The following is a 26623-nucleotide window of genomic DNA, read 5'->3' on the forward strand; positions in this document are numbered from 1 at the left end:
TCGGGTGGTGGTCCCCCTTTTTCAGAAGGGGGACCGGAGGGTGTGTTCCAACTACAGGGGGATCACACTCCTCAGCCTCCCTGGTAAGGTCTATTCAGGGGTGCTGCAGAGGAGGGTCCGTCGTGAAGTCGAATCTCAGATCCAGGAGGAGCAGTGTGGTTTTCGTCCTGGCCGTGGAACGGCGGACCAGCGCTACACCCTCGGCAGGGTCCTCGAGGGTGCGTGGGAGTTCGCCCAACCGGTCTACATGTGTTTTGCGGACTTGAAGAAGGCGTTCGACCGTGTCCCTCGAGGAGTCCTGCGGGGGGTGCTTCGGGAGTACGGGGTACCGAACCGCCTGATACGTGCTGTTCGGTACCTGTACGACCGGAGTCAAACTGACTCCGGTCAGTAAATCGGACTCGTTCCCGCCGAGGCTGCCCTTTGTCACCGATTCTGTTCGTAACTTTTATGGACAGAATTTCTAGGTCCGGTTTGGTGGCCTCAGTATTGCATCTCTGCTTTTTGCAGATGATGTGGTTCTCATGGCTTCATCGAGCCGTGATCTCCAACTCTCACCGGAGCGGTTCGCAGCCGAGCGCGAAGCGGCCGGGATGAGAATGGGCGCCTCCGAATCCGAGACCGCGGTCCTCGGTCGGAAAAGGGCGGGGCGCCCTCTCCGGGTCGGGGACTGAGATCCTGCCCCGAGTGGAGGAGTTCAAGTATCTCGGGGTCTCGTTCACGAGCGAGGGAAGAACGGAACGGGAGATCGACAGGCGGATCGGTGCGGCGTCCGCGGCGATGCGGACTGTGCCCGTTTATCCAGTCAGGCTTTGCCGGTCGCGGTTTCTACTTGCGTCATCATAACATCCTGTCTCGGATGGGATCTTTCGGTGATAAAAGAATTTCAGACCGACTCTGAAAATGCAGTTTTTGGCCATTTACGGCAGGCGAAAATCTCGGGTGGCGACACGACACAACGGCGTCGTGGGCCACCGTTAATCTCGGACCCTGTGTGCGTCATGTTACAGTGGCTTATAATAATATAGAATATCATAATAAATCTATATAATAATCATCATTAATAATATATAATATTAAATGTACTTTTTAGGAATAAAACCTGTCTCGTTATGTTAACATTTAGGCCTACTACATTTCAGTTTTTTTATCGTATTTCATATCTTGGAGTCAGTTTTTTTTTTGGGTGGTACTTGTGTCAGAAGTTGGAGAACCACTGTATTCTATGAATTATTTCAGTCGAGTCAGCCCTCTGGACCACAACATCAAAGTTTCCGTCCAGCGATTACGGAGCATTGCATCGATGGTTTCAGCCCTGCGGTCAACTCTCCAGGTCTTTATACCAAAATCCCGCTCCGGTGATTCAGGGGCGGAGAACGATGAATAAACCGCGTTCGGAATCATCCGCTCAATCCCGACCCCCGAATCGAATCGAAAGGATTGTTAGTGGCGTTTTTCTGGAACTACATGGAGGAGGTCCACCACAGTGGGGGAAATAATGATTTGATCCCTCACTGATTTTCAAAGTTCACCCACCGACAAAGACACGAACGGTCTTTCATTTGAATGGTCGGCGTATTTGAATCGGGAGAGACGGGATATCGAAAAGAAAATCCCATCAAACAAAAGATTGCGATTCTTTTGCAATTCGTTGAGGGGAAAAAAGATTTGACCGCTATTGCAACATGACTCGGTACTTGGCGGAGAAGCAGATTTTGTACGGGATTTAGGTCTGGAGACTGACCTCAATGTGCTTCTTCTGGAGCCACTCTTTCATTTGCTCAGTCGGGTCATCGTCCGCGACCCATTTGAAGTTTTCTGGCGGAGAGTACGAAGGCGGCCGGCACCCGGGACTTCGCGGTACGCGGCTCCGTCCGTATTTCCTTGCACGCGGCTCAGTTGACCCGCCCCCTCTGCGGACACAAACCCCCCCCGAAGCATAACGTTTCCATGGGGATGGTGTTCTCGGGCTCAGGGTCTGAATTCCCCTTCCTCCAAAGACGGCGAGTCGACTTGACTCCAAACAGCTGATCTGACCACATCGCCTTGCCCCGATCGTTCGGGACTTGGGACGGGCCTGGACGTGCGCCTTCTCGAGCAGGGGGCGCCTTGAATCCGTCACGGCGTAGCGCGTTCCCAATGTTGCTCTCGGTAACGTGAGATCGTCGGCGACCGATGCCTCGCCGATCCCCACCAGGTGAAATCTCGCCAGGAGCCCCAGACCGAGGGACATTGAGATCTTTCATTTGATGATTCTTCCAGCGGCGCTCGTCTCCTCCTCACCCGGCCTCTTGCCGACCCCCCTTGTAGCCCGTTCTCCAATCTTGTCCCTGATGTCCTTAGAAAGTTTCTCGGTCTCGCCCACGATGGCGAGGTTGCTGTCCGATTGCTTGATTCTGTGGACAGGTAACCGGCTGAGATGGCTGCCTTACAACTCACGAGTTGTACCGTCAAGTGAGAGACTACTCGTCTTCGGGGGGGAGCCAGAATTCTTGCAGGCTGAAATGCTGGTTTCACTCAATGAAATGCATCTTTTCGGAATGGGACTTTCTGGATTTGCTTGGAGCGCTTCCGTCTCTCAGCGTTAACGGAAACTTTCAAGTCGCACTCAAACGATCGACCGCTCGCTCGTGTCTTCGTCAGCGGGTGACCTTGCAAAATCGCTCAGGGATCCAACCTTTATTTCCTCCACTGTCTATACTGTAAACATGATTCCAATTGTTTTTTTTCTGGCCGGCCAATCAGGAGAGCCCGGCGCGTCGGCCGAGCCTCCGGTCCGACGCGGATAGCTCCGCCTCCTCCTGCGCCGGGGAGGCGGAAACGAGCGCGTGAGTCTGCCGATTGTCGATACGGGTACGCGTTTCGATACGTGCGATGTCATCGCCGCCCGTCTTCAGGTTCTACCGCGGAGACGACGACGTCACGCAGCCGATCGGAAGCCGGGGGAGGAGCTTACAGGAGGTACTCGTCCGTTCGTTCGTTTGTCCGTCCGTTCGGCCGTCGTTCATTTCTTCATTCGTTTATCACCGTCCATCTATTTAGATGTCTTCCGTACATCCGTCCTCCGTTCATTTCTTCATTCATTCGTTCATCCATCCATCCACTCAGTCATCCGTTCGTTTGTTACATCCATAAATCCATCAGCCATTATTTATCCATGATTCTTTAATTCATGCCTTCATTTGGAATTCATCCATCCATTCATATCCATTGACTCAGTCATCCTTTGATCCAGATCTTCATTCGTCATCCACTCATCGATTCCTTTGTTCTTTGATGGTCCAACTTTGTCCAATAAGAACAAGCGTGCGTGTTTGTGTGCGCAGCTCCACGAGGAGAACGTCTCTCTGACGAGAGCCATCTCGGCGCTTCGGAGAACATCGGAAGCAAACGGGCGAAGGTCAGCCAATCGGGCGACAGCTCAGCGCAGCAATCGAAACGTCAGCGCGCTCGCTTACCCGGCGTGCCTTGCGTGCAGGGCGGAGGCGCTGGAGGAGGAGCTTCAACGCGGACGGCAGCGGGAGGAGGAGGAGGCGCGAGACCTGGAGGACACGGTCCGCTCCGTGGAGCGCAACCTGCGTGAGATGACGGTGCGTTCGCGGACACCACGTCACTTTTAAAGGTCCCAATATATGATACCAAACCAACTTTTTCTCGTATTTGGGATGTGTGTGTATATATATATATATATATTTTTTTTTGTCTCTGCGGCGCCTGAGTAAACGTGAAATATTAATTGACACGGTCCCCGCAGACGATTTTCTGCCGAGAGGCCTGAAATCGGCTCGTTGGAATTTCTCGAGCTTATCGATGTCACCGGCGAAGATCCCCGCCGACCTCTTCGCTCTCAACCAAAGGAACGCGGGGGCCAACGAATCAGAGGAAAGGGGTTCGGTCTTAGCCGAATCTGGACAAAGCGGATACAAAACTGGCTCAAACAGATGAGCATCCCAAACGTATCGCATTTGGACGAAATAAAGACCAAGACGTTTGTTAGGGTTAAGGGTTAAAGCTCGGTTGATGTTTAAGGGGTTAGGATGCGTCAAGGTTCGGATGAGGGTTAGGGTTCTTGGGAAAAATTCATGCCGCCGCCCTCAAGTCGCGTACTTCTTTTCCCGTGTGGAAGGGTTAGGGCGTGGTCTACAGAAGCGGTCCCCGACCCCCGGTACCGGTCCGCGAGGCATTTGTCGCCGGGCCGATTGATAGCGTTTCCGTCGTATTGCGTTTGCACGTGTCAAATGGGTTATATTTGGAAAAATCTTCTCCGCTGCAACAGCTGCGCGTCGCACAGAACGCCGCAGCCGTTCCGTTTCAATAGCTGAAAAGATTCCTTCTTTTGAACGTCGGAACGTTCGCGGACGAAACAACGCCCGACTGCACGCGGGTCACGTGATAACGTTGCTAGAAATAAGGCAAAATGAGTCCAAAACAAACGTCTTCAGAGAGCTTCTTTTCAAAAGGAAAAAGGCCAGCCGAGGAGCCCGAAGAAGAAAAAGCTTCCTTGATCCGTTACGCGTCAGGGTTTTCATGCATTTAACATTCGTTCTTAAGCCGGTCGAGTTCATTTATTTTTGCTGCATATATACGGCACGGCTTGACAGCCGGCCCCCGGCGCAAGAAAGGTCGGGCTCCGCCGATGTACGGGGTTACAGCAGCCAATCGTAGTGCAGCGGGCCGTGTCCTCCCCGGTCACGGGGGCCTTTCCTGGACACTCGCGTGACAAAACCAAGCGGTTTCTCTTCACACTTTCACACTTCGTCCGGTTCGAGAGTCTCTCTGCGCAGGTCGGAAGAAATCAAATATGGGAAAAAAAAAAGCGCTTGTTTTTTTTGATAGAAACGAGCGCTGAGGGCCGAGAGCAGCGTGTGCGGGATGAAGGCGGAGCTTCGGCAGCTGCAAGTGAGACACAACACATCCACTAACAGGCACAAACCACACACACAAAATGAAGGTTTTGATGATTAAGGGAGAAAGAAATCCAAACCTACATGGGCCCGTGTGAAAAAGTGTCTGCCCCTGCCCCCAAAACATAACTGGTTTATCATACCCGAGTTCAACTTCTCTCGCCACACCTGTCCTCAATCAAGAAAGCGCTGCAATAGGACCTGCCTGACAATGCGAAGTCGACCAGAAGATCCTCAAAAGCTAGACATCGTGCCGAGAACTCGAGAAATTCAGGAACAAACGAGAAAGAAAGTAATTGAGCTCTATCGGTGCGGAGAAGGTTATCAAGCTATTTCTAACGCTTTGGGACTCCAGCGAACCACAGTGAGAGCCATTATCCGCAAATGACGAAATCACAGAACAGCGGTGAACCTTCCCGAGAGCGGCCGGCCGACCAAACCGAAATGATCTACGAGAGCCCATCCGAGAGGTCACAAAAGACCTCGCGACGACATCCAAAGAACTGCAGGCCTCACTTGCCTCGGTTAAGGTCGGTGTCCATGACTCCACCGTAAGGCTTGCATGGCAGAGTTCCAAGATGAAAACCACTGCTGAGCAAAAACAACATTAAGGCTCATTTCGGTTTTGCCACAAGACATCTTGATGATCCCTAAGACTTTTGGGAAAATACTCTGTGGTCTGTCGAGACAAAAGTTGAACTTTTTGGAAGGTGCGTGTCCCATTACGTCTGGCACGAAAGTAACCTCGCATTTCAGAAAACGAACATCATACTGACAGTAAAATACGGTGGCGGTAGTGTGATGGTCTGGAGCTGTTTTGTTGCTTCAGGACCTGGAAGACGGAACCATGAATTCTGCTGTCTACCGAGGCATCCGGAAGGAGAATGTCCGGCCTTCTCTTCGTGACCTCAAGCTGAAACCAACTTGGGTTCTGCAGCAGGACAATGATCCGATACGCACGAGCAAGTCCACCTCTGAATGGCTGAAGAAAAACAAAATGAAGACTTTGGATTCCTGACCAGAATCTTATTGAGATGCTGTGGCGTGACCTTCAAAAGGCGCTTTGTACCGGCGTTACCAGATAACCATGAACCCTTTATGGTCTTTCTGTCTCCAAAGTGTCCTCTGTCCATTGACCGTCTGTTGTCGTACAAATTCCTTGTGTGTTTTTCGGACATACTTGACAAATAAAGATGATTCTGATTCTGACTCTGATTCATGCTGCAAAAGCCTCCAATGTGGCAACAATTCTGAGTGGGCCAAAACTCCTCCACAGCGCTGTAAGTGACTCATTGCAAGTTAGCGCAAACGCTTGATTGCAGTTGTTGCTGCTGAGGGTGGCCCAACCGGTTTGGGGGGGGGGGGGGGGCAATCACTTTTCACACAGGGCCGTGTCGTGTTGGAGTTTTTCATAATAAAAACCTTCATTAACATTCATTTCAAAACTGCATTTTGTGTTCACTTGTGCTGTCTATGACTAATATTAAAATTCGTTTGATGATGGGAAACATTTATGCGTGACATACATGCAAAAAAAAAAATAAAAAATCAGGAAGGGGGTGAATACACACACGCACAAATACACGCACACCGTGCGTCTGTGTGTAGTAACTAACTAAAATACACACGCAACAAGAGCACACGCATTAACAGAAATACAGACCCTACCCAAAAATTTGAATATCATGGAAAAGTTTATTTAGGCAGCACGGTGCGGACTACTGGTTAGAGCGTCTGCCTCACAGTTCTGAGGACCGGGGTTCGATCCCCGGCCCCGCCTGTGTGGAGTTTGCATGTTCTCGCCGTGCCTGCGTGGCTTTTCTCCGGGCACTGCGCTTTCCTCCCCATGCGTGGTAGCTTAATTGACGACTCTAAATCGCCTGTAGGTGTGACCGTGAGTGCGAATGGTTGTTTGTTTGTCTGTGCCCTGCGATTTGGCCGGCGACCGGTTCAGGGCGTAACCCCGCCTCCTGCCCGACGATCGCTGGGATAGGCTCCCGCGTGAGGAGAAGCGGTGAAGAAAATGGATGGATGGAAGTTTATTTATTTCCATATTTCCATCGAAAAAGTTCAACTTTCATAGATTATAGATTCAGGGCCCAGCATTTAAACAATTTCAAGTATTTATTTTTCCACAATTTGGGCTTCCAGCTCATAAAACCCACAAAATCAGGAATTCAAAAAAATGAGAATACTGTGAAGAAATCATCCCGACTTTTGCAGGCCAGAAATGTTTTGAACTGAATGTCACACACGAATCATCAGGCCAACTCAAAGCACCCGCCCAGGTTTCCCCAGGTGTCATGAAACGGCTCGAGTCGGCTTCCAATTGGGGAAGACTGCAGACTTGACAAGTGGCCAGAAGACCATCGTTGCTACCCGCCACAGGATGGCGAAGCCACAAAGGTTCGCAGCGAAGGAGGCCGGCCGCGTCCGAGCATATCAACGGAAGGACGAAATGCGGAAGCTTCAAAAACCACCGCATCCGGGAGGTGGGCCACAACTGTCGGGTTTCTCGGGTCGAGCCATCTCCTTTTGAAAGTGCCATATTTGGATTGATTTAGTGTGACCCTAATTTCTTTCTTATTTTTCGACAAAAACTGACAAGTCAATGGTGATTTCTTCACATTATAATTATCATTATTTCCATGATATAATTTGTTTTTGTGTACACACACACGAGATAAACATACTTAAACCGTGTGCGTGCGTGTGGCAGGAGGAGCTGGAGTGCGCGCGTTGCGAAAACGCCAAGCTGAGGTCATCCGAGTGCGACGTCGTCACGGCGATGAAGCAAAACGCCAACATGGCGTCAGACTACCTGGACAAGACGACCACACGCGCGCACTCGTCCATAAGGTCAGTACGCGTGCACTTCGGCCGTCCGCTAATCCCCACAGAGGGTTCTAGCTTCGAAAGAAGGTTCTAGTCCCTCGACAGGCTTCTCGTCCTAAGGTCGTTGGAGCTTTTTTTGTGTAAGGCTTAGTCGAGTGTTAGCGCAGCCAGCGAGCCACATTAGCGCCTCGAAGAGCGGGGCTACTTTGTTGTGTTGATGATGTCGCGGGGGGGCGTGGCCCACCTGTGCTCCGTCTGCAGTCAGCTGCTGGAGGGGGCGGAGTCTCTGCGTCTGGTCTCGCAGCTGCTGCGCTCCATCCACAAAATGGCCGACGTCACGTCCGACGCATGAAGCGCTTGTCGACGTCGCCGTGGAAACGTGACGACGCGCGGCGCCGATCGGTCGGCTTGTCGCTGACTGGACGAACGCTTTCTCTTTGATCTTTCTCACACAATAAAAGTTGGACTCATTCTGTTCATCATTTGATTTATTGGCAACTGATGACCTCACAGAGCCAACAGCCAATCAGTATGTTTGCATTTCTTAAATGTTTTCTCTTGCACTGTACGATGTTTTTTTAGCTGCCTTTTAATTTTATGTTCTTTGTTTTTAAATGCTTTTAATCATGAAATGCACTAAAGACATACATTTGCCTTGCGTGTATGTAAAAGTTGTGCGTGTGTCAGTGTGCGAGGCTGTGTATCTGCAGCCTCCAGTGCGTCTTCCAGCTTTGCAGTTCATTAAGTCGTCTCCGTTTGTCGGCATGGGAATGCGACAACTGTGACGAGAACACCTGCTCGAAACGCTGTCACGCACGCACACACACACACACACACACGCATGAATGACCATGACTTCGTGTGTGTTTTTCCACTTTACAGTGGGTACGGAAAGTATTCAAGACCCCCTTAAATTTGTCACAAACATAAAACCATTGAAGTTTATTTTTTTCCTCATTAAGCACCACCCCACAGCACCATTTTTGTGTGTGTGTGTGTGTGTGTGTCGTCACGTGTATAAGAATGTGTGTGCGTGAGTGTCATTTTTTTGTGCGTGTACCTTGGCGGCAGCGTCTCTGTGTTCGATGACAGCCAGATGTCCCAGAGTGCACTTGGTGGTGGTGATGGTGGCGGTGGTTGCCGTGGTAACAGAAGAGGACGTGTTGGCAGGAAGCGACATGTGAGGGATTCCTGACCACGTCCTGACACACACACAACAACAGGCTTTTACTGTGAAGGTCTTGACAGGATGTGACAGCCGTGGGTTCAAGGGTCACACGCTACCTGCATGGCTGCTGTGTGGTTTCCATGGTGACGTCTCTGTCCTCCGACGTCGGCTGCGATGTCACTTCTGATCAAATGACACAAACACTGTCACCGTGGCAACGGCACAACAAGTCGGACAGGTCATCCGACATGACGCGCACAAATCACACACTGAAACAAACTACACTTGCGACACCCAACAAACACACACAAACTATATACATACAAAAACACGATCACAAAGTGCACAAATCTGACACAAACACATGCACTTAACACAGACAACTACACACGTATCCATGCTGGTCATGTGACCCACCCGGGAGAGGAAGTTGGTCCATCTGAAGAAGGAGGTGTTCCGTGAGGGACGCCAGTGATGTCACAAACTCCTCCCCTCTACGTCGCATACATTCCTGCACGCACGCACGCAGTGAGCGGTCGCCCAGCTGATCACCCCGGCAACTGAGCGCGTACCTGCAGTTCTCGATGCGACCCCAAGATGGCGTCGTGGAGCCTCTGTTGCCGGGCCTCCTCGTTGCGCCGCAGCGCCTCCATCTCGTCGGTCGAGAGCGACACGCGCAGACCCGTCACGCTTGCCATCTGACGCGACACACACACAAGTCCGTCGTCAATAAACGGCATGCTAATGCTAATTAAGGGTCACGTGACACAATCCATCAATCGACATCATTCTGGTGCTAATGCTAATTCATCGATCGACATCATGCTAACAGTCCCATCCTAACACGGTCACCACGGCAATACCTTCTCCCCCTCGCTGGCGGCCACGTTTTCCTCGAAGGAGCGGCGGACTCGGCCCGCCTCCTCCCTTAGCTCCGCCCCCAGCCGTTTCTCGTGGGTGCGGATCAACGTGGCGGGCAGCGAGCGCATCATGTCGGCCAACACGCACTGCTGCTGCTCGAGCGCTGCACGCACACGTACACGCAGCGTAAAGGATGATGTCATCAAATGACGCAAGTCGGGAGGCGCGTACGACCTCCTCTGCTGGCGCTGAGCAGCGTCCGTGCGTGTTCGTGATGTCCCAGAAGCCTTTGCTGCGTGTTCTCCACCCATTGGTCGAGACCGGCAGGAAGTCGATGGAAGCCGCCGCAACGTTGACTTTGGTAGAAGTCCTGACAAAATGGACGCCGTAAGGGCACGCGACTGCCACAAACCAGTGTGTGCGTATGTTACCTTGGCCACGAGCAGGAGGGTCTGATGAGTCCTCCTCAGTATTGCGTTGACGATGGAGATGTAACAACTACACGCAGACACGCACACAGGAAGTGAGGCAGATGATGACATCATCACATGCGATGCGGTCCAGTGTCAATGTGAACTCACTCTGGATTGGGATCTGCTTCTGATTTGGCACCAAAGATCTGGAACCTTTTGTCAGTCCTGAACGACCTAAACAACACACGTACACACGCGCGCACTTGTCAACATGGGTGTGTGCGTGTTGTCAAGACTTTCGCCTCAGAGGTTTCTCATGACTGCATCAAGTGCAATACTTCTCCTCGTCCAGAAAGTTGGGACAGGGGCAACAAAAGACTGGGAAAGTTGAGGAATGCTCAAAAACAAACTAACAAAACACTTGTTTGGAACAGTCCACAGGCGAACAGGGTGAGTGTCACGATTGCGCGGAAAACGAGCATCCCCGAAAAGGCTCAGATGTTAAGAAAAGTTGGGATTTCACCATCCAAACAAAAGAGTCAGAGGATCTGGAGAAGCGAAAAGCAACATTGAATGCCTGTGACCTTTGATCCCTCAGGCGGCACTGCATGAAAATGCGACATCGGTGGGTCAAGGATTTTGCCTGTACGAAACCATCGTCAGTGAACACGGTTCGTGGCCGCATCTACTAACCCGGCTTTTTTCCAACGCGTCGAACTCAAAACGAGCCAATTGCAAAAAAAATGACCAAAAATAAAGTCGATCAGTTTAAACAGGAAATATCTTGTCTTTGTAGTGTATTCAATTGAATATAGGTTGCACATGATTTGCAAATCATTGTATTCTGCTTTGATTTACATTTCACACAATGTGCCAACTTCATTGGAATTAGGGTTTGTAGAAGTTTCTCTTGTTGGAAGTTTTCCCAAGACATCTTCCAAATTCACTTCACAGAACACAGAAATCAATCAGGTCCAATAGGGGAGGGAGGACTGTATGGTGGCGCGTGTGTGTATCTACAGACCCTGACCAAAATGTTTTTAGATATACATACACACACACACATATACATACATACATATATATATATATATATATATATACCGATCAACGCAAACTAGAACTAGTAGACATTCCAACAGCTTCTTCTCTCTTGCGATCAACTTCTTAAGCACCTAACCTATAATTCCATGACAACAAGCTGGCAATTTTTTGACTTGAGTTCGTTGTCACATTTCTGTGGGGCCAATTACTGTATGACTCGTGCACTCACTGCAGTTGTCTCGCCACGCTGCACTATTTGCATATACCGGCCACTCGTGCCAGAGTAGCATCTGCTCCATTTGCACACCGATTGAGGAGTATCTGTAACATTTGCACAACCGACATTGTCCCAGATGATCGCACGACTCGTCACTTTAAACCGCATACGCTCCTTGAAGTCTCGGCGCCCTTTGCACAATGCTCATTGCACCAACCGGACTATTGCAATATGAGTCATTCGAACTTCTCTAAGTGCTAGAGGACTCTGCATCTTTTTGCACAATTGTTTTTTGTCAATGTCTTTATGTCCCCAAAGTGTTCTGTAAATTGACTGTCTGTTGTACTAGAACGGCTCCAACCACCGGAGACAAATTCCTTGTGTGTTTTGGACATTCTGGATTCTGAGATATATCTATATATATATATAGATATATATATATATATGAGAGAGAGAGAGAGAGAGAGAGAGAGAGACAGACAAAACAGTAAACGTGTGTGTGTGTGTGTGTGTGTACCTTGCTACACCAGCAGATTCACTACGTCTTGGCGACTGCTGGCGCTGGGCAGAGCTTCGACCTGCACATGGACACACACACACGTTTTCAACCTTTAACCTGCAGACACAAACTTCGACCTGTTTTTCAAGATGGCGGCCAACCTGCCACGGTGGAGGGGGCGGAGTCAGTACCTTCACAGAACCTGACGGGCATGTTGGAGACGTCAGAGCAGAACCCGTTTACACACACGCGCGCAAACTCACGCACGCACCTGTTGAGCGACTTGACCACGCCCACTATGGGGTCTTCCATGATGTTGCCCCCTGAGCGACAGGGCTGCAGCAGGGCAGGGGGTGGAGCCGACCACACCTGCTTCCTGGATTTGGACACGGTGGGCGGCGCCACACTCTCCTCGTCCAAGTAGTGTCTCCGCCTCCTCAGGTCCTCGCTGATGGCGGACAACGAGGAGAAAACCTGATCTGAGCACACCTGCACGAGCACACGTGGACAGACACGCACATACATGTGCATGCACACACGTACAGACACAAACACGTGGCCACAGACACACACAAATGAATGCATGTGAGCGCACATACATACACACACACACACACATCCATGCACTCATAGACGGGCGGTTTCTAATATGTGCGGTATGGACAGCCGCCCGTGGCGACATTCTCTATACACAGTTAACACAACATCGTGGAACCTCCATAGAACGGACTAAAGGGGGGCGGGGGGGTCGTCCAATATAGCCGATTGTCTGTTACGCTGAAGGACTTTTTTGAGCCCATAGGCACCCATATTACTGTATAGTATAAAATTATTGTTTTGTAGGGTTTTTTTTCGTGGCGTAAAACAGCCAATACAGTACAAAGTTATTGGAAATAAATCTAAAAAAAAAAAGCTTGAAAATGTTTGAAAGTTTCACATTTTTTTATCTAACCTTACCACACTTGGTCATAGTGGCATTGTTGACATACAGTACTCATCATATGCGAGTCGCTTTCATGAGCCGTGAGGTTTTAGTGTGCTTCCTAGTTCCAAATCCGTTGCCAAAGGCGAATGGCTTGACAAAAAAAATGTTACTGTAACAAAAATAGCATGTTCCAGACTCCAGACACTTGTGCTTTGTATTCATCAGCGCTAACACTGCCGCCATGCTCTCTCTCTCTGCGCTGCATGGCACAATAGAAAATAGATAGAACCATCATGACATGGCAACCATGTCAATGCCCCACATTCAACATGCCCGCCACATTGGCACAGAAGGCATGTCTTTGAATTGGATCTATTTTTTTTTTTTTTGCACGTGGGACCCGGAAATACATTCTCTGCGTGGCCAATTCTGGAACTGGGGCGATCAACATCAACTCCGTCCTCAAAAAGGCCCAGCAGAGGATGTACTTCCTGCGGCTTCTGAGAAAGCACGGCCTGCCACCGGAGCCGCTGAGGCAGTTCTACACAGCGCTCATCGACTCGGTCCTCTGTTCATCCCTCACGGTCTGGTTTGGCGCTGCTACAAAAAAGGACAAACTCTGACTGCGACGGACAATCTAAACTGCTGAAAGGATTGTCGCTACCCCCCTAAACCACCCTTGAGGACTTGCACGCTGCCAGTACTAAGACAAGGGCGTGCCAAATCCTCTCGGACCCTCCGCATCCCGGTCACCGGCTCTTCCCTCAGGTAGGCGCTACCGATCGATGCAAACTAGAACTAGCAGACATTCCGATCAACTTCTTCAACACCTGACCAACAATTCCATTACGACGTGCTGGCAATTTTTTGTGTTGAGTTCGTTGTCACATTTCTGTGGGGCCGATGATATATTACTCGTGCACTCACTGTCGTAGTCTCGCCACACTGCACTATTTGCACATCTGTTGTTGACCAATACTGGCCACTCATCCCAGAGTAGCATCTCCTCCACTTGCACACTGACTGAGGAGTATCTGCAACATTTGCACAATCGACATTGGCCCAGATGATCGCGCTACTCGTCACTTTACACCGCGTACACTCCTTGAAGTCTCGGCGCCCTTTGCACAATGCTCATTGCACCAACCGGACTATTGCAATATTAGTCATTCAAACTGCTCTAAGTGCTAGAGGACTCTGCATCTTTTTGCGCAGTTGTCAAAACTAAATAAATAAATAAAATAAAATTGTACCGGCATTACCAGATTACAACCCTTTATTGCTCAGCGACTGTTTTTTTTTTCTCAATGTCTTTCTGTCTCCAAAGCGTTCTCTGTCAATTGACCGTCTGTTGTCGTACTAGAGCGGCTCCAACTACCGGAGACAAATTCCTTGTGTGTTTTTTGGACACACTTGGCAAATAAAAATGATTCTGATTGTCAACGGCAATTTAAGTGACAAATGGAAACTATCTTTGGACACATTGTTCAGTCCCGACGGTCCGTTTTATAGAGATTCCACGTTGTGTGCGTGTGTGTGAATGTGTGTGTGTGTGTATATATATACACACGCACACACACAGAGCGAGCCGAGGACGAAGATTGAGATTGTGCAAATGGCCTTGTTGCGGGTCGACCTGTTCTTCTTCCAGAGTTTTCCTGAGTTGCTCCAAGCGAGCGCTGATGACTGCCTCCTGCTGGTTGCTGCTCGCCGCCTAAACGCACACGAGCACGTGAGATCACTCCAAGTCAGCGAAGGTAAAGAAAAACGCAGTTGCGGTCCGCACCTCCGCTTTGACTTCCACTTGCGTGCTGCTGAGGATCCTTTCGATCTTCTCGATGAACTTGACCTCGGCCTGCAGCACGCACAGCTTCTCCTCCAGACGCCCCGACGCCGCCTTCACCTGGGAAAAACACACAGCGCACTCGAAAGCGCTTCACACACTTAGAAGAGACGTGTATAAAATGCGGGTCTCCGAAAGGACACCGAGATCATGCGGATTTCCTCCGCTCCGAGCCCTTCAAATCCACCGAAGCCCGGATGGAGCCGACAAAGAACTTTTCGGCGCACAGTTGCCCCTATTGCCAGACGGTTAACAGCACGTTGACGGATCTTTCCAAACGTGTTCTGTGACCAAAAGAAAAACTAGGCTCTCTTCTAACATTAGAAAGAAGAGTTTGTTCCTAGCTTTTTTCAGTTCTTGAGTGATCACCTGGAGAACACCGCTTTCTGACCAAAAAGTTCATGACTTCCACAGAAAAGGCTACTGAAACCGGTCTCGTCGGAAACGCAAGTGCCGAGGTGACATTGGTTGAAGCGCCCCCGCGGCCCCCTCCACAGGGGTCAACCGGAATGCGTGTGTGAGACCTGCTGTAAGGTCTTGGTCTGCAGGTTGTGCAGGTCCGTGTAGACGCTCTCCTCGGTGATGCTGATGCGTTTACTTTCCTCCTTCAGACGCCGCTGGAAGATTTTCACCTCCTGACGTGTGTAGTCGCCTCCTTCGCTGAACAGCCTGCCGGACGCACGCGTGAACGAGGTGATAAACGTGGCAGACGGCTCACAGAGAAGGTGGAAGTCACGTGACAGTCACGCGTCGCATGTGACACGTGAGAGTCACGTGACATGCGAGCGGCAGACAGCTGACAGAAATAAGGACGGAATCGAAAACCGAGAATCGGTGAGAATCGGTCCTGAACTTACCGTTTCCGTGGAATTGTTGGCTGAATTTTCAAGCGATTCCCTTATCGGTACTAGTCGGGGACAATGACGTCCGAGTGCGCGCTACGCAGCAAACGACTACGAACCACACCGATTTCACTCTAAATGACTATAAACAACACCAATTTAAACATAAATGACTAAGAAGCACACTAATTTAACTATTAAAACTCTCTTCTGTACAAAATAACACATAAAACATACATTTTAACTTTAGCAATTCATCCTGGAAAACAGTGGATGCAAATTTGTGTTCAAATCTGCCCTGCTCGAACTGCGAGCGGACGTTTGCCTTGGCCACTTGGGGGCAGTGTCGTGCGATGCATGAATAAAGCCACACGTTTCTGTAAGATCGAAAAAGAGCAGAAGGTGAAAGTCGCCATAGAATTTTAATAAACTGGTTTTGCACAGATTAGGAAGAATATATGTTTGTGAGTATTGTTATATTACCTGTGGGTTACTACAGCGTTTGCGTGGGAATATTTGTTATTTGAAAGTAAATCTCTCCCACGATCAAATGCTAATGTTAGCTCACTTGTCAATGGGGTTTTCCATTGAGTGTTAGCATGAAGATGCTTCCATTCTCATTTTTACACTCTCGTTGTTCGTTTAGTTTGACAGTAAACTCCGAGTGGGCTGTCATCAAAGAGGTTCAAGCACGCTCGGGACGGCAGAAGAACCCGAACGTCACACGCTTGCCGATTGAAGGGTGCATTTACAACGCAGGAACTTGCACCACGGCGCTATTGTGTTTCTTCGATCATAACATTTTTATGATCATGAGAAGGGGCCAATACTTTTTCCCCAGAACTGTACATGCTTGTGGCACGATGTGACGTGCGCCAATCACGTCAAACGCGTGACACTGGTGAGACGGACGAAAGTCACACGACAACAACGTGCGTGTGCGTGCGTGCGGTGGCGGGCACCTGAAGGATCTGAGGAGACGGGCCGTCCGATTTCTCAGCTCGTCCATCTGCAGCTGGAGCGACATCCGGAAGGACGAGTGCAAGCGCTGGGTGTGTTTGATGTGCTCGTCCAGACAGTCCTGCAGGGTGGCGCTGAGGGCTTCCAGACTGAAACCCACAGGCACACAGGAAGTGGCACACACACGCACAGGAAATCCTCAAGTGTTTCTTTTTACCGTCTGCTGCCGTCCGTTTTGAGGACGCTGTCCTCCATCTTGCCGAGCGTGGCGGTCAGCTGTCGGTTCTTCTCGTTGGTGGACTCCTGCAGCTGCTGCAACGCCGCCGTGCAGGAAGTCAGCACGTCGGACACTTCCTGGCAGTGAGCGTCCACGCGCCGCTTGTGCAGCTGCAGCTCGGCTGCACGCACGCACATCAGGTAGAATGCACTGGTCAACATGCTACTGCTACAAATGCTAATCAACATGCTAATGTTATTCATGCTAGTAAAATAGCTAATCATGGTAATGCTTGTCAACACGCCAATAATGCTAGTCAACCTGCTAATGCTACCAATGCTATTTAATGCTCTAATTATTCTAGTCAACATGCTAATCAACATGTTGGTCAACCTACTAATGGTAGTAGACATGCTAATCAATCTGCTAATGCAACTAATGCTAGTCAACTAGCAAATCCCGCTAATGCTTGTCAACATACTAAGCATGCTAGTCAACCTGCTAATGTTACCAATGCTATTTAACATTGTAGTCATGCTAGTTAACATGTTGGTCATCCTGCTAATGCTAGTAAACATGCTAATCATACTGAACAACTTGCTAATGCTACTAATGATAATCCAAATGCTAATCACGCATGCTTGTCAACATGATAATCATGCTAGTCAACATGCTAATCATTCTACTTGTGGTGCTAATCAAAATGCTAATCATATTATTGATCATGCTAATCCTGCTAATCAACATGGTAATAAACCTGCTAATGCTACACATCCTAGTGAACTTGCTAATCATGCTCGACAATGTGTGTGTGTGTGTGCGTGTGCACGTGTGTACCCATGCGTGGGATGTAGATGCAAGTCTTGACATGTTGCGGGTCAAGCGGCTGCATTTGCAGCTCGTGGTACGCACGCACCGCCTCCTTCCTGTCTGTCACCGTGGCGACTGCCGACGTCAGGACATCCTGGAAACGCTGCTCCACGTAATCCAGGAACCACATGCGCATCCTGCACGTGTGCGCGCACTCACAATGTTAATCTTGCTGATTAGCACACCATGCTAAATGCTAACCTGTTAAGCGCGTGCATGAGAAGCTCGACAGGAAACGTGCTGAGGTGCGTTTCCTGTTGCTTGCTCATGTTGCCTGGGAGGTCGGAGGCGGGGCATCTGAAGGCGGGGCCGGTGTAGGACACGCCCCTCGATGACGTCAAATTGACCTTGCTGCTGAGGTCGTACAGATCCAGAAGAGACGACTCAGCCTGAACACGCACGCGCACGTTAGCACGCCACTCTACACTACACTCTTTCTAGCCAGCCAATTACAAGCTGATCTCACCTCCGCCAGTGACTCAGAAGAGTCTTCAGGCGCCACATCATCCTGACAGCTGATTGGCTGTTCCTCTGTTGTCCCGCCCTCTTGACTACTCTCTACGCACGCACGCGCACGGCAGTTCAGAGTGCATCAGAGCAGATGACGTAATGACATCATCATCATGCGACACTGACAGACCTTGACTGTTGCTGGTGATGATGTCATCGACTGGCGGCAGCTTCTTCAGGTCTTCTGTACTCTGCGGGAGAAAACAGAACAAGCATCATCATCATCATCATCATCATCATCATCATGGAACACAAATGCACTCGTGGCATGTGTGCGTGTGTGTGTGTGTGCGCGGCACGGTTACGGGGGTGTAGGAGTTTCCGAGGTGGAAGAAGTCGCTGAGGAGTCGGCTGAACTCCAGCAGCTCGTCCACGAAGGTGCGAGGGAGGCGGTCCAACACGGCGCACTGGTCCGTCACGCACTCGCCGCAGCTGCACACGCACACAGGAAGCGGCGGCCCAGGTGACATGCATGACAGAGTGCCTTGCGTATGACACAGCGTGACAATCACGTGACAGTCAAACGTCACATGTGATAATCACGTGACACACAAGTGTGACATGTGACGCACGTGACGGCGGCAGTCACTTGACGCTCACGTGACGAGCACGAGACACGTGAAAGTCATTTGACAGACGTGATACGTGACAGAAGCGACATGAGTCATGCGTCACAACAGATAGTTGTGAGACACGTGACAAACATGATCGACAACTGTCACGTGTGACAAACAGGTGACACAAGTGACAGACGCACGATAGTCAGCAGTTCGCATTAGCATTAGCGTAACTGTTCCTGACACACAAACGACACACGTGTCAGACAGTCGCACAGGATATATCTAAAAAGTAACGTCAGGGCGATAAATTAATGCTTTCATATGCTATTGTAAACTTTGCTGTACACGTTGGGGCGTGCAGCTGATTTTGACCAATCGGATGCGACCTTTAATGTGCATCGCCATCCACCACCCTAGATACTGGTCTTCTATTGGCTGGAGTGGACCGTGCGCAGATGAAGAAGCAATGGCGGACGCGGGGCAGGAGGAAATGGAGGAGGGCGACGAAATAAACGGACAACTCGTGCCTAAAAAGTATAGCGCGTCTGAAATATGGGACGACTTCGGCTCGCGGAGAAAAGACGTATCCCAGACGCAGGAACCGTGCGAGCTCGGTCGAAGAATCGAGAGGAAACACGAGCACGTGAAGCCATAGGAAGTCTTCAGGTCAACTCCCAAAACTACTAACGCAACGTTGTAAAAAAGAAAATGCACTCAGTATCGCAGTAAAAACTCAGCATCAATGAGAGTTTTGCGAGTGTCGCTCCTTACGAGAACACTTTAAAGCACCACAAAGCTCTTACTGCACCCGTTGCAGCCAAATGCACGTTACCAATTAGCGAGATTGAAGGAAGTGGACCGGAGCGGAACCACGTATCCCAAGTGCGCCATCGCACTGTAAAGGCCGGGCTACGGTCCGGTCCAGTCGGCCAACTGAACAGAGCCTTGGATCTGAAAGTTGCAGATTTCCCTGAATCCCGCACAAGTGAAAACATCGCCTGTGCTCGGCTTGGGAGAAGAGAAACACCAATCTAACTTTCTCTGGCAGGAGACAATGGCGCTAATGTCGTAAAAGCTCCAGGACCCAACGAGCGGGTCAGACGACGGTGCTTTGGACACCGCTCGCATCTGCCCGAGTATGACGACGTGCCTGCTTATTTTGCCACTGAAATTAAATTCAAATGATTTCATTTGATGGTAAAAATAAATAAATATAATAATATAATAAATTAAATATCGCAATAATATTATTATTGTATGACATTATTATTATTATTATTATTATTATTATATTATCCTTATCCTGCGTCCATTGTTATATTATATTGTAACATTGCAATATTCAATGTTTATCCAATATCGTGCAGCCCCATCTGGTAGTGAAAGTGTGCGCCACTTTCACTCGTCAAGTCGAAACAGATGAGAGAATCATCACGGGCACAACAGCAGGAACGCTCCCATTTCGAGAGCTGTTTACATTCTCCGACGATCGCGTCTACAACAACATTCCAAAGAAATCCCAACGTCTCACCGCTGGGCTGCTAATTTCCGATCGGGCCCACGGGCTACTCCTACGGCCCCGCGATCCACGCCGAATCGTGACGCAGTTGATACGTGACAAGACGACAGAAGAGTGTATTACTGTGACGCGCGACAGACGAGTGACGCAGCTCACGTCTCACGTGACCCGTGCACTGTCACACGTCACATCTATTTGTCACGTGACCGCCACACGACCAGAGCGACAGACACACGCCAGTCCGTCAGCATTAGCATTAGCAGACCTGTTCCTGACGTCGTGCAGGTAGACGACGGTTTGCTCCAGAGACGACTTCAACGCCGCCTCGCTGCTCTCCTGGCGAAGTGCGGCCAGGAGCTCGTCCAGGAACACTTTTTTCCTCTGCGTCGTCATCATAATCATCATCATCGTCATCGTCATCGTCATCGTCGTCGTCGTCGTCATCGCGGTCACCTGTACGTGTTGCTCTTGCGCCAGTCGCAGCTCATCTAGGCGCCGCTGGACTTCCTCCTCCCGGCCCACCAGGATGCCGCCGTGCTTCTCCCACAGCGACGCCAGCGCACGCATGACCACAAACACGCGCCTGCTGAGCCGCGCCGACGCACGGTACAGGCTGTCGGAACACGTCTGCGCGCACGAAACGCGTGTGACGAGAAAGACGTGTCAATGTGTGTCAATCACGTGACATGTCAAACACGAGGTACACATCAAGTGACGCATGTTGCAGATATGTGGCAGATGACACCTGGCAATAGGATGACACATATCGGTGTCAGAGAGGTGACGTACGTGACAGCACGGTATGAGACGGGTGACAGGAATTTGTGGCATGTCACACAGGCGACATACAGTATGCGACAGCACGTGACAGATACGTGACACAAGCGGAGAGACAGAGGCGCGAAGACTGACGTCGATGGCGGCCAAGCTGCATTTCATCTTGTCTCTGGTGTTGTCCGATCAGAGAGATGAGCTGGGACTTGACGATGTCGCTCACTTCCTCCTCCGGCAGCTCCAGAGCGGACAGCGCCTCCTACGGGACAAACGCAGCGCGTCATCGACGAAGCCTCGGTCACCGCCGTAAACAAGGAGCTGACCTGGTAAAGCTGCACTTGCGACACGCGATCCTGCCACATCAGCTCGTAACGACACCGCAGCTGATGAAGGAAGTCGGCGTGACACATGTCTGACGGACACACGCGTGCACGTAACACACATGAACACGCATGCACATATACACAGGGTTGGCGCTGGCTCATGAAACCTCTTAGCCAATGTGGCTAATTGATAAGAAATCTCCTAGCCACACTTGTGTGTAGTTAGCCACAACATCACCTTTAGCCATACTCACTGGGAGGGAAGCCGATGAGCCTTAACGATGTGAGCCCGATAAAACTAGCTCGTCATCAATCAGGAGGAGGAGGAGGCTTTCCCCCCCCCATATTTTGTCTATTTCGACCTCCGTCGAGTGACTCTCTAACATGGACGTTGAATAAAAGTGTCAATTTCATTTCAAAAAACTCGATTCGAGAAAAGGCCCCTCTGACAGCTACTTCTGCTTGAGCCAATTTCATATGCGCTCTGTCCATATTTGGCTACGAACGCCCCCTTTCGGCTGATTGGTTGCCTCCGTCTTGTGAGAGCACACGCGTTCGTTATGTCGACCGAGCGCCGGCTCGGGAGCGGAGAGGTAGGCGGAGATCTTCACGAGTGACGTCGATAAGCTCGAGAAATTCCAAAGAGCTGATTTCAGGCCAAATAGTAGAAAAAGTTGGTTTGCTAAAATATGGGACCTTTAAGGACTTATCCAGAATTTTCTCAAAATTCAAACTTTTCAGTTGAAGATAATATTCTAACTAATATTCTAGCTCGTAAACATTAGTAGGCTAACTTTAGCTGTCAGATTTCAAAAGCAGGACAAAGCGGTCTCAATTGCATGGGGGGGCGTGACAAAGTGTGCCTCGGGGCCCCAAACGACGAGCTACGTATGGCCCCGCGCTCAGTGTGACAAGCGGCTTGTGCGGTGTGCTCCAATTCGGCGCCAGGCGATATTGGCTCTCGTTTTCCCCGATGCGCCGTTCCGCGCGGCCGGGAAAGCCCGTGAGCCTGACTGCTTCGCCGGCAGCGGCTGGCGACGCATTGAAGCGTTTTACGAAGCGGGGGAAGAACAACCGTTCACACGCGCGCTCACTTGAACTTTTATCAGGAAGGGTTTTTGAGTTTTGACACAGGCAATTTTGATGCGCCAGCGCTGCAAACGTGGGCAATATTCGCTTTGCCACATCCTGTTTCAGTTAGCCACTGGCGAGGTGGCAAACGGGCAGCGCGAACCCTGAAAACACGTGCAAGTAACACACAAAAACATGCGTGCACAGTGAGTGGAGTTACCGATTTGTTGATTGACGGCTGTCAACTGCGTGAACCAATCAGAGACCAGAGTTGAGGAGAGGGAGGGCGGGACCAAGGTGCTGAAAGAGACACGCGATCGGACGGCGAGCTCGGACGCGGCGGGTCGGCCGTTTCGTTACCTGAGGCCGGTGACGATGTCGCAGCGTCGTTGGGACAAACGCCGCACGCTCTGGTCCACTTCCTGGAACGTCAGCTGATCGGAGAGCAGACGCCACACGTCCACGCTCGCCACCGACAACCTGCCGCCAGGACGCGCCAGCTGACACATCGAAGGCCTCGCGTTTCACGTGATCTGGCTGACTCGAGATGGTACCATCGACCGCACCGCGTCACGTGACCTAACTGACGCGATGTGTGACCGGACACGTCACGTGACCTGCTTGACCTATGAGCGGCAATGTCGCACGAACCGCTCCACGTGACGCGACTTGTCACGTCACCTGACATGTCACACGATTCCCCCAACGCGTGACCCGACCCGCTCGACATGTGACTCGAAACATCACATGAACCACTCCACATTTCACATGACACGTAACACGTCGACGGACGTTACGCGATCCACTCGCCGCGTGACCTGACACGTCACCCGATTTACTCGACATGACCTTACAGGTGGCGTAACGTGACACGTCACATGGCACTCAACAATGTCGGCATGTGATGTGGCACATCACTTTACCAGACGACATGTGACCTGACCGACTAAACACGTGACCCGCTCGACGTGTGCCAAAATGTCACGAGCCACTCATGTCGACGTGACATGACGTTTCACGTGACACTTGCCGTGTGACCCAAACATGACCTACGACCTTTCCGCATCACACGCCCCCCCCCCTCGAACGGGACTGACCGAGCTCGCCAGGCTCCCCCACCTGAACTCCTGGACCACGTGGCTGGCCTGGCTCCGCCTCCACAGGCTGACAGACTCCTCCCACTGCAGGCGCAGGAGCGCCTCCTGTTGGAGCGCCTCCTCGTGCAGCAGCAGCAGGAGCCGCGCCGTGCTGCGACGGTTGGCCAGCAGGCACTGATTCAGCATCTGACACACACGCATCAGTGACAGGCTGGGCTCAAGGTTCAGAGGTGAGAGGTCATTCAGTGTGTTACCGTGGCCTGGCTGTGTATGTGCACGTGTGTGTTTGCGCATGGCAGGAAGTTTATCTTCTCCAGCAGGTGGCAGTACCTCCTCAGCACCGGTCTGATCTACACACACACATAGTACACTCACACGGGTAAGTATACACAGTACGCACTCGCATTGACACACGGACACGTACACACACACATATACAAACACGTACATACAAGCATATACACACAGTACACAAATGCGGAAACAATCAAGTGAGAGCGACAGATGAAGGCGGTCGCCATGGAAACCTTGCGAGCGTCTCGTCAAGAGGAAGTGACATCATCACCTGGTTGACTCTCAGCCGCTCGCACTCGTTGACTTGCAGTTCAAAGGTCAACACGCTGAACTTCTTCTCCTTCATGTGAGCCTCCACCGAGCTCCAAACGCACAACACCTCCTGCGCGCACACAAGTACTGTGCGCGTACGTTTCACGTGCTCGTGTAAACGTGTTGTTGTTGTGTACCGGCAGGCTGTGTAGTTGCCGCTGAGATTGTGTAGCGGTGCTGTGTGTTTATCGTGTAGAGTTTGTGTAAGTGTTGTGACGCTCCACATTCGGGGTTGTTGCGTAGATGCTGTGTAGAGGTTGTGCAAATCTCGTGTAGCTGTTGTGTACCTGTAGGCTGCGTTGTTGCACGTGTGTCATGTCGCGTGCGAGTCCGTGCAACGACGCGTCGATTTGTTGCAGTTTCGTCCTCAGATGCTGACTGTGTGTCCTCACTTGGGCCTCACACACCTAATGAACGCGCGCGCGGTGTTCAGGTGTGTCCGTGGGCGCGTGTGCGTGCGTGCGCACGTTACCTGCGCCAGGTGCGTGAGTTGCGCGTGCACGTGCTGCACGGCTCGGCGGTGTTGGATCTTCTTGTTGTGGTGGACGCGCTGCAGGATGTCGCACGACTCGTGACGGGCCTCTGGACGCACACACCGAGACACGCCGTCGGTCGGCCGCCGCCGCCGTCACGCGCCGACCGCGACGATGTCATACTGACCCACGGTGTCGGGAAGCCTGATCACCTCCTCGGCATCTTCGTCGCCTTCGCCGTCAGCGTCTTCACCGTCGTCTTCCTCGACTCCGGAACACTCCCTGCCACACGAACGTGCTGCTGCTGCCTGCGTGTGCGTGTAGTTGGACGTGCATGTACTGTGTGTGTGCGTACCCGCTGGTGACGTTGCACGGTGTGTCACAGTCGGCAACACGCACACTCGTTGTTGCTGTGTGTTTGCGTGCAGCCAACAAACTTCTGGACAAACGAACCTTCAAACACACAAACGTTTTTGTTGTCGTTATAGGCAACATTAGCATTAGATCCTGTTATTATCAATATTAGCATGAGCATGTGTTTGAGAGCCTTCATCATCTTCCCGGCGACAGTATATGACTTCATATTGGCACTTGATAACAACATCGGCAGGAGCATGTATCTAATATTATCATTAGCATGTGTTTATCATATTCAAACAACAAATGATGTATTATCATATTAGCGGCATTGGCGTGCATGTATTATAATTGTTAGCAACATTAGCATTTATGATAACTATTAGCACGATTATCATAAGACATCCTCACACATTTCGAAATGCGATTATTAGCATAATTAGCATTAGCATGTACTTTATTCAACTACTTCATCTCCAAAACTGCTCACAAATGAATTATGGTTCTATTATTATGATAATTATCAGCATTGGCATTAGCATAGGTTGGACCCACCTGATCGTCAAAAAGCTGCTGGTAAACTTTCCCGCTCGGAACCACGCGGCTCTCCGCCATGCTAACGCTAGCCTGTTGCTAAAGTTGCTAAAGAGTGAGGTCGAGCACGTGAGACGAAAATCAACAAAATGACTAGTTTTGCTCGGCGGACGCCACACAAGCCCTCAACCCGGCTGCTATTGTTGTCGTCGTCTCCATGGAAACAAAACCGCACGAGTTAGTCCGGCAGAGGGCGCACTCAGCCAGTCCGGCTGGAGTGTGCGCGCGCCCTGGTCACGCGCACGTCACGACCATCACGCACGCTGGACACGTCACGTCATGGAGGACGGAGTACATTCATTCCATTCAAATCACGTTCCGTAGCGCCAAACCCGAACCCGAGCCGTCCCAGGTTTTCCATCCAGGTTTTTATTTGTGGAACTCCAACTCAAACTTAGTAGTTCTGTGTAATGGGATATAATTGATCAGCCAAAGCGATTTTCTTCAAATACAGCCAAAGTCAAATAAGTCCACGAAGTGGCCTGAATCGAGTCACATCAGTCCAGCTCAAGTTCACAACGATCCTGCGGAGAAACTCAGAGGTGTACGTCGGTTTTCTGGAAAGACGAGACGAAGTGCCCCGATGAGCCCAAACGGCGTCGACGGCGCCCCGTTGTGGAGGACTCGAACGCCCTCGATCGCAATTCCCGCGTGCTCCGGCTCCTCGTGTCCCGTCTTTTCGGATCGTGTCGATCTTTAGGACTACGGCGGCCGTGTTCCGATCTGCGTCCTTAGCTGCCGCGGGCTCAACGACAACACAAACGCGGAAAACGAATTCATTCAAACGCAACACAAGGGGGACGACAAACTGAAATCCATATGCAACATTAAATACAGCAGTTTCAAGCAACGGTTTATCAGTTGAATCAGAATCATCTTTATTTTGCCAAGTATGTCCAAAAAACACACAAGGAATTTGTCTCCGGTAGTTGGAGCCGTTCGAGTACGACAACAGACAGAGAACACTTTGGAGACAGAAAGACACTGAGAAAAAAGGTTGCTAGCAATCTGGTAATGCCGGTACAATTTCTTTGATTTTTTTTTTTTGGGACAATTGAGTCCTCTAGCACTGAGAGCAGTCGGAATGACTAATCTCGCAGTAGTCCGGTGCAATGACCATCGTGCAAAGGCGCCGAGACTT

The 26623-nt window shown here is 50.7% G+C and overlaps 2 protein-coding genes across 5 annotated transcripts in view; one reads left to right on the forward strand and one right to left on the reverse strand.

The window, feature by feature from the left end:
• entr1 (endosome associated trafficking regulator 1) overlaps positions 1-8216 on the forward strand; it is a 10358-nt gene extending 2142 nt beyond the window's left edge. The window contains exons 3-8 of one of the 4 annotated variants that reach the window (XM_061671241.1): positions 2898-2961; positions 3327-3400; positions 3479-3590; positions 4837-4899; positions 7624-7763; positions 8001-8216. In XM_061671241.1, the coding sequence (XP_061527225.1) occupies positions 2898-2961; positions 3327-3400; positions 3479-3590; positions 4837-4899; positions 7624-7763; positions 8001-8091 (544 nt within the window). In that variant the 3' untranslated portion in view covers positions 8092-8216. Of the gene's footprint in view, positions 1-2897; positions 2962-3326; positions 3401-3478; positions 3591-4836; positions 4900-5733; positions 6114-7623; positions 7764-8000 lie in introns of those variants that run through there. The other 3 variants (XM_061671242.1, XM_061671243.1, XM_061671244.1) reach the window with 3 other exon arrangements.
• ccdc180 (coiled-coil domain containing 180) lies at positions 8146-25515 on the reverse strand. Its single transcript, XM_061671232.1, is given in 37 exon segments — positions 8146-8545; positions 8800-8941; positions 9024-9090; positions 9325-9418; positions 9480-9605; positions 9771-9931; positions 10003-10138; positions 10200-10266; positions 10350-10415; positions 11960-12020; positions 12103-12143; positions 12213-12430; positions 14503-14580; positions 14653-14769; positions 15234-15378; positions 16514-16660; positions 16729-16909; positions 17566-17735; positions 17800-17987; positions 18065-18156; positions 18239-18299; positions 18414-18540; positions 20453-20568; positions 20641-20814; positions 21100-21114; positions 21116-21220; positions 21285-21373; positions 22576-22655; positions 22716-22835; positions 23475-23638; positions 23707-23802; positions 24018-24128; positions 24346-24465; positions 24531-24640; positions 24719-24813; positions 24887-24984; positions 25444-25515. Coding segments are annotated over 37 exon segments (4161 nt in total). The 5' UTR covers positions 25504-25515; the 3' UTR covers positions 8146-8422.
• Positions 25516-26623: the final 1108 nt, after the last annotated feature.

The sequence above is a fragment of the Phycodurus eques genome, chromosome 3 (genome assembly GCF_024500275.1).
Source record: "Phycodurus eques isolate BA_2022a chromosome 3, UOR_Pequ_1.1, whole genome shotgun sequence".
In the NCBI taxonomy this organism is placed as follows: domain Eukaryota; kingdom Metazoa; phylum Chordata; class Actinopteri; order Syngnathiformes; family Syngnathidae; genus Phycodurus; species Phycodurus eques.